The sequence below is a fragment of the Carcharodon carcharias genome, chromosome 22 (assembly GCF_017639515.1).
Source record: "Carcharodon carcharias isolate sCarCar2 chromosome 22, sCarCar2.pri, whole genome shotgun sequence".
NCBI classification, from domain to species: Eukaryota; Metazoa; Chordata; class Chondrichthyes; order Lamniformes; family Lamnidae; genus Carcharodon; species Carcharodon carcharias.
Window position 1 is genome coordinate 8,827,155 of NC_054488.1, and position 8,270 is coordinate 8,835,424.

At 49.1% G+C, this 8,270-nt stretch overlaps 1 protein-coding gene across 1 annotated transcript in view; it reads right to left on the bottom strand.

Moving 5' to 3' along the window:
* The window catches only part of LOC121293556 (E3 ubiquitin/ISG15 ligase TRIM25-like), a 32,870-nt gene extending 25,232 nt beyond the window's left edge, over nt 1-7,638 (bottom strand). Inside the window, exons 1-4 of the mRNA XM_041216586.1 lie at nt 6,585-7,638; nt 1,510-1,605; nt 1,178-1,408; nt 146-317 (exon numbers count right to left, since the gene is read on the bottom strand). Of these exons, the coding sequence (XP_041072520.1) occupies nt 146-317; nt 1,178-1,408; nt 1,510-1,605; nt 6,585-7,208 (1,123 nt within the window). The 5' untranslated portion in view covers nt 7,209-7,638. The remainder of the gene's footprint in view (nt 1-145; nt 318-1,177; nt 1,409-1,509; nt 1,606-6,584) is intronic.
* Between the last annotated feature and the right edge of the window lie 632 nt (nt 7,639-8,270).

An 8,270-nucleotide genomic window follows, 5' to 3' on the forward strand; every position in this document is an offset into this window, starting at 1 on the left:
ACAGCCTACCAGCATTCAGAAACTATCCTCAGGTATGAAGGATTTCCACTTACACCAGCCGGCAACTGAAACCAGTGAGAGGCAACACCTTCAGAACAGGGGAAAACAGGGAGAAAAACTGGAATAAAAACAAGATAATACAAACCATTTTCTTTGATAGCGGGTAGCTTCTCTGTGTGGGCCTCGTGCAGCTGCTGCATAATATTTTTAGTCATCTTGACAACGACGCTCTTCAAACTGGAGAGCTGCTTATCAAAGTCCGTGTCCAACGTGGGTAATACCTGATCTGTCTCCGTCTCCTCCAGGGCATGAAACTCCTACGAGGCAGAATAGTGCCACAGTGATCTCCCTCAGCAAGGCTGACCCTCATATAAAACACTGTGCTCACAGCGCCAAAACCAAGAAACCACCTGATGCTTCCTTTACATCGCTGAAACTCTGCTGCTTCCAGAGGTCACGTGCATCACTAAGGTGAGTGATTCCCCTCCCCAGATCCTCCCTGTCCGTAACATAAACAGAAAGTGGACTTTCCATCGATGGGTGAACGTGGACACAAGCTCAGGACACCTGCAACGGCAGCAAAAGCAGCCTTTGCTCTTGAAAGCCTGGACATTTTCTGTAGGCATCTGTGTCTTTTCAATTAGAGAGGAGCTCTGGACAACGGTGGAAGGGTATTTTCAGGTAAGTTTGGCATTTGGAACAATCAGGTCCAGGGTCCACCAGCAAGCAGCGCCACTTGCTACAGCCGGAACTCAGACTTCACTTCAACAAGATGCACTGCGCCCAAGCTGACTGACACTGTGCAGCGTGCCATTGCTCCAGCTACAGTGTGTGAACAAGGCAAGACTCCTTAAACAAATAAAATGCTGCGGATGCTGGAAATCTGAAATAAAAACAGCAGGTACTAGAAAGGCTCAGCCGATCTGGCAGCATCTGTCGAGAGAGAAACTGAGGTAACGTTTCAGGCTGATGGCTTTTCATCAGAACTGGAAATGTTAGAGATATAATAATTTAACTTAATTGAGTTCTCCGGTCTTCGAACGGGCGATGGAATTCCTCAATTCAAACACGAAGCCTAAACTCCCCAAGTAACATTCCTGACCACTGGACCACATTAACCTCAAGTGTTGCAAACATGCAAACGTGGAAAAAACTTGGGTCAAAAGCTTGGCCTTACCTTTAAGAGCTGGATATCGTCAGATTTCAACAGCCGGTCTATCTCATCGCTCTTGCTGGTCACTCCGCTGCACTTCTGCTTCAGCCAGCTCTGAATGCTCTCAGCTTGGGCCAAGGCAACAGCCTCCTCACTCTCGATGACGTTTGTTGCAACACTCTGCGATTCTTTAATACAGTCGATCAGGTCACCAAAGTGCTTATCGATGTCAGACCTCACCTGCAATGCTGTTTTCTAGATGACGAAAGGGAAGGTTTACAGATTCAAACAGAACTGAAACAAGGAGCAGGGAAACTGTTAGGATTATTTCCAAAGAGGATGGAAATGGTACTCACTTTGATAGAAGTGACATTCTCTTTGAGTTTATTAATTGCTGTATTAATTTCTTCAATCTGACTTTGCCTTCTTACTTTTTCTTCCTGAAGAAATTTCTTTATAGGGTGCACAACATACACAAAAACAGCGTTTAAAATGTTTACTCAATCTTATGTTAAAATAACAGGATCTCAGTTACCCGCTTAAATCACAACAGACTTATTGACAAGAGGTTGCGTTCACCCGCCACGTTTTTCATCTTATGTGGAGCACGTTCAGTTCAAGTCGAGTGTTAATGCAGAGTCAAGGACTCGGAGCTGGAGTGTAGCAAGACTCACTGCTGCAGAATGCCTCACTCACTCCGCTTCCCTATTGTGCCAGACTCCAGATTTAAAAGTTAAAGGATTTGCATTTAGATAGCATCTTTCTCGAGCTCTGGAGCAATGTTCCCTCTAAGCATCAAGTCCCAAAGGTCCCTGCACAGGCCGTACAAGTCAGACCCAAGTTACCATAAACGGGCGGCCGCAAAAAAAAACAATTAAAGAGGCTGCACCCTTAAATAAGTCACCCGTGCACCCGGAAAAAAAATTCAGAGGGAACATTGATCAGGACAAAAGCACTTTACAGACAAGAAGGTAGCTTAGAAGTGTGGTCATCGTTGTAACGCAGGAAGGCAGTAACTGCAATTTTGATGCAAATTTGACGTGAACTCCCTTTGCAACAAAGGGCAATAGTTCACCGAAGAAGCTTGAAGGCCAACCTGTAGTAGTAAAGCTATATGGAGCCGGTGTGAAATGGTACCTTTTATAAACACCATTTACATCACGACACAAAGATAGCACACGTTTAAAACTGAGGTTAAAAACTACAGCATCAGACACAATTATAAATGAGACTCAGTTAACTCACAGAGGAAAGGCTTGTGGTTGATGCTACCGTTGATGCAAAGAGGTTTCAAAGTCTACATATACTAGCCTCCTGTGGTATACTTTTAACATCAGTGAAGAGACATTCAAACAGCCCCTCACGTGTTAAAATTTTAAACAGGAATTCAGAAACCATCGCCACTGGCCAAAATTAACTGTGGCTCAGCAACTTTCCTGACCTGGATTTTAACACAACCACCCCCAGCGGATCATCCACTCCAACCAGATCACTCCAGCTTCATTGAATTTAGAATTAAAAGCTAGTCTCAGTAATGGTGATCAGGAAACCACTGGCTGTTGTGAAAACCCATCTGTTTCACTAACGTCCTTTGGGGAAGGAAATCTGCTGTTCTTATCTGGTCTGGCCTACATGTGACTGCAGACCCACAGCAATGTGGTTGACTCTTAGCCGCCCCTCTTAAATGGCCAAGCAAGCCACTCAGTTCAAGGGCAATTAGGGATGGGCAACAAATGCTGGCCTTGTCAGTGACGCCCACATCCCATATATTTAAAAAAAAACACTCTGGGGGATTAATAAGGAAAATCCAACTCAAACTCTTTCTCACATCCTGTACCACTGACGAAAATACCCATGACTTCATCCATTTTTGTGTCTGGTGAGGAGACGAGCAACAGGGGCTGTGTGTGCCAGTCCCAGCGACGGTACATTGGGTGGGATTTTACGGTCCCGCCGAAGTCGATGGGACTTTCTGAACGGCGCTTTCGGCCTGGCCCCCCCCCACCATGATGGGGCCATAAAATTCCACTCAATGTGCATGAAAAGGCAGGTGTGTAGGGCTCCGAACTCACGTCGCGCTGTCACTGAAGGAATCGTCCGGCCGCCCCAACAGGGTGATTACTAGGAAGAGAAGCGTCACCCGTTTCTGGACCCTGCTCTAAAACACACACACACACACACGCCCTGTTCAGTTTGCATTCGCTGCAAACTGGGTTAAAACTGCGCTTCAGAAACGAACGGCACAAGGAACAACATAACTGAACCTGGAAAGCCAGGCCAATGTCCAACGCGTCAATCTTTATCATTTAGGCCAGTTCTTGGCCAGCTCTCTACCCAGCAGCTTTCAGTGGAAACTTTGAATGAGACGATCGCCTTGCTGTTTGTGGGATCTTGCTGTGCGGCTGCCTCACCTCAGCAGTGGCTATACTTCTCTGGGTGTAAAGCACTTTGCTGAGGTCGTGAAGTGTGCTATATAAATTGCACGTTTTAAATCGATCTACCTAAGCTGCCGTCTCTGATGGGCAAGGTCAGGGTTAAATGGTGCTCCAAGGGACGTTATCAGACTATTGGTTCTGCGCTGGTCAGCTCATTACTTATGCATCTGTCAGCAGCACAGCAAATCTCACGGTGCGAACAAGCAGGAAATCATCATCCTTGGTGTCACCTCACACAGTCAAAGGTCCAGGCGCCAGATTTAAAGGGCACCCAGACAGCCTTCCCTCACTTCCCCCCCCCCCCCCCTTCACCCCCTCGGTCTGCTTCCCAGGTCCAGCCTCCGATCCACCCTGCTTGTGCTACCAGCGCCCGATAATGAGTCAAGTTGCGAGCGGTCCCCAAGAACCTGAAAGCAGCATGTAATCGCCACGAGGTCACGGAAGGTGTCAAGCTTGCCAGGTGCACGCCACTTACGTACAGTCTTGTAAAGGTGAACGTTCCAATTTCCTCGCTGGCAGGAAACTTAACTCAGCAGGGGGTGGGGGGGGGGGGTATCTTAATTCCGGCGAGGTGGCCTTTCAATGAGAATGCTTGAGATCCTAATGCACACAAATGGGGTTCCCGATATTGTCCAGCCTTTTTAGTCCCGAGAATTAAAATCCAACGTTTCATCCCGCCGTCGGGAAACTGAATTTTGACCAACCCCGTCAAATTAAGATCCCCCGCCCGCCATGCTTGCCGCTGCTGGTGAGACCGGAAGATTCCGCCCTTTGTATCCTCCTCACAGCTTGCTTTCCTACCTATCTTCATATCCTAGGCAAATCTGGCTCCAATACACTCAATCCCTTCATCTAAGTCATGAATACAGATTGTAAATTGTTCACCCCCTTATCCGATAATGATCTGTCAACCTCTGAAAGTCAACCCCACCCCCCCCCCCCCCACCCCCTGCTCCCACCTCTCTGACAACCCCCTCCACATGCCACCCATCCCATCCCACCCTCCTGTGTCCAGGGATCCAGCAACAATCCCTGGCGAAGTCCTTAGAGGATTACCGGCTGCAACCACTGCACCCAGTGGCACTGCCAACAATGGAGATCTACTGGCCTCTGATAGGCCGAAAGCTCTCCGTGAGAGGGATTTCCACCACTGAGGTCCTAAATACCCTTGGACACCCGACTCTGGTCATTTAAGTGGCTGCAGGCACTTAATTTGTTCAGGCCTTCCCCAAGGTAGCGAAACAGAGCTCCTACCGGTCCTCCAACCAGTCAATGAGACCCCCTGTCACCCACAGTAACCTCTGACTTCAAACCTGAATGGGCCAAAGTATAATTCTCAGATTGTAACCCTTTGTTCCCGATTGCTTCACCGGAGGAAATAGCTTCTCTGTGTCTGCACTGCTGAATCATTTTATCATCGAGTCTGAAGCATTTAGCCTAGATCATTTAGACACAATCTGTTGAGTGTGGCATTTGGTATCAGTCGGAGAGATCAGCAGTGCACAGTGCGATCCCATGTCATTTCTTGTGCTTTCCTTAAGCATTCATTGTTCACCCTGCAGTCTGCCGCCCCAGAATATTTGGTGCCCTAGGTCAGGATCCAACTCTTGGGCCCTACGGCCTTATGTAAGAAGTAGGTCCCTCTCATGTTGGTCACCAGGAAAAAATGTGTGGAGGCTGCTCGTACTATTAACATTATTGTTATCATTCACAAGGTTCCAGGTGCAGAGCTCCGCTGCAACGCTGGAGCAAGAAAATCAAGGCTGACACTCCATCCAGTGCGGTACTGAGGGTGTGCTGCACTGTCAGAGGTGCCATCTTCGGATGAGATATTAAACCAAGGCCCTATCTGCCCTCTCAGGTGAATGTAAAAAACCCCAGGGCACAGGGGAGATATCCCTGGTGTCCTGGTAAATATTTATCCCTCCATCAACATCACACAAAAAAAAAGGATGACTTTGTCATTATTACATTGCTGTTGGTGGGGGTCCGCAGGGCACACATTGGCTGCTGTGTTTCCCACATACAGCAGTGACTTCACTCCAAAAGTACTTCATTGGCTGTAACGTGCTTTGAGACATACAGTGCTTGTGAAAGGCGCTATATAAATGCAAGTCTTCATGTCGCCTTACCCAAAAGGTGAGACGTTAGCTCCTTCAAAACCAACCCACTTTCACGGCGTTAAAATCAGACCATAGAACCATGGAAAAGTTACAGCACAGAAGGAGGCCATTCAGCCTATCTTGTCCATGCCAGCCCAAGGACACCCAGGTGCCTTTTCTAATCCCACCTTCCTGCACCCGGCCCATAGCCCTGCAGCTTACAGCACTTCAGGTGCAGATAGATCCAGGTACTTGTTAAAAAGAGTTTAGAGTTTCTGTCTCTACCACCAACTTGGGCAGCGAATTCCAGACATCCACTACCCTCTGCGTAAAAAAGTTCTTCCTCATGTCCCCCCTACACCTCCTGCCACTTATCTTGAATCTATGTCCCCTGGTTCTAGAATTCTCCACCAAGGGAAAAAAATATTATCCTGTCAAAGACCCAAAGATTGATCAACGGGCTCTTGCTCCCCTTTAAATGAGGCACTTGATGATGCCTTCTGCAAAGTGCCTTGGAGCATTTTACTACGTTAAAGGCTTTGGGACATACAGCGCCCGTGAAAGGCGCTATATAAATGCAAGTCTTGACGTCGCCTTATCCAAAAGGTGAGACGTTAGCTCCTCCGAAACCAAACCGCTTCCATGGAGTTAGAATCAGACCATAGAGAACCATAGAAAAGTCACAGCACAGAATTAGAGATTGAAGTTGTCGTTGTGGAGAGTGGGGGGGGGTGGGTGGGGGGGGTGTGTGTGCTTTGTGGCCAGAATTTATTGCCCATCCCTAACTGACCTTGAGAAGGTGGTGGTGAGCTGCCTTCCTGAACCTCTGCAGTCCCTGTGCTTTGTGTGTGTGTGTGTGTCTCTCTCTCTCTGTCTCTCTGTTAAAGCATTTACCTTTTTCTCGGTGCTCTCCTCTTCCAGGGCGATGACCTCGTGGTCACGATGGACATGCAGGATGCACAAGCCGCAGATGCACATCTGGTCGGTCCGGCAGAAGAACTCCAGCAGTTTGCCGTGAGCTGGACATCTCTTGCCGCCCAGACCCAGACCCAGACCCCTGACCGGCTCGGTCAGCTGGTGGTCGCGGAGGGTCACCTCCTCGAGGTGGGGCCGGAGGTGGGCTTGGCAGAAGGTGGCCAGGCAGGACAAGCAGGACTTGGCCGCCTTTGCCCCGCGGCCGATGGGGCAGGAATCGCACGGGATGTCCGCGCCGCTGACGCTGCTGATGCCACCGCCGTTGATGCTGACGCTGCTGAGCCGGGCAGCCTGCGCCTGCCCCATCCGATTGAACTCGTCCACGATCCCGCACAGGACGATGTTTTTCCGCAGAGAGGGTCGGGGGAGGAAGGTGGCCCTGCACTGCGGGCAGGCCGCCAGCGGGTTCTGGTCCCAGTTCTTCTGGATGCAGTCCAGGCAGAAGGTGTGCCCGCAGGGGAGCTGGACCGGCTGGCTGAAGACCTCCAGGCAGATGGAGCAGGAGAGCTGCTGCTCCAGGGATAACAGATCGGCCGCAGCCATGGGCAAACACCCCACACACACACCCCACACACACACACACACACCCACACACACCCCACACACACACACACAAACACACCCACACACACACCCACACACACACACACACACCCCCCCACACACACAAACACACACACACACACCCCACACACACACACACCCCACACACACACACACACACACCCACCGAGCTTGATCCAAACACTCGAGCTCAGTGCCAGCAGCTGCAGCTGGGGCTGAAAGCTGAGTCTGGTCTCCACCCCATCCTTCAGCACTAGCTGGAACCGAAACCACTTGCTCAATCTTCACAAACAATGAACAAAACACCCAGCTCTCTCTCTCTCACTCTCTCTGTCTCTCTCTCTCTCTGTCTGTCTGACTCGCTCTCTCTGTCTGTCTGACTCTCTCTCTCTATCTCTCTCACTCTCTGTCTCACTCTCTCTGTCTCTCTCTCTCTCTGGCTCTCTCTGACTCTCTCTCTCACTCTCTTCCTCTTTCCCTACCAGGTTAAAGGCTGCAGCTACCGTGTAACAGGAAAGACCAAACACAGCTCATTTCAAAATGCAATCTCTCCACTAGCAGCTGAACCTGTGCCAAAGACCTATCCACAAGTTTGTTTTTAAAATCACTATCACTGGCCCTCTCACCCAGCTCTTCTTGTCCCAACCCCCACCCACCAACCCCCCACCCCTCTTAAACCAGCTTATATTTCACCCCTTTTCTATTTTTACTTAGTTATGTTGAAGGGTCATGAGGACTTGAAACGTCAACTCTTTTCTTCTCCGCCGATGCTGCCAGACCTGCTGAGTTTTTCCAGGTATTTTTATTTTTGTTTTGTTTTTAAAATATCACCTTTTTGCCTTCAGATAAAACCTCACCAGCGTTCAAGTTAGAATGTGCGTGCTGATCCTTTGGTTTGCAAACAGCTCCAATAAAGTTTGTGTTAGAATTGTGCAAAGAGGATCTGCTCTTTGTGGCTTCCTTCCTATCTGTAACTGGTGCTAATGCGTATTTATCATGAACCACACTGACCAAGGCACCACTTGTTAAAAGACCATAAGA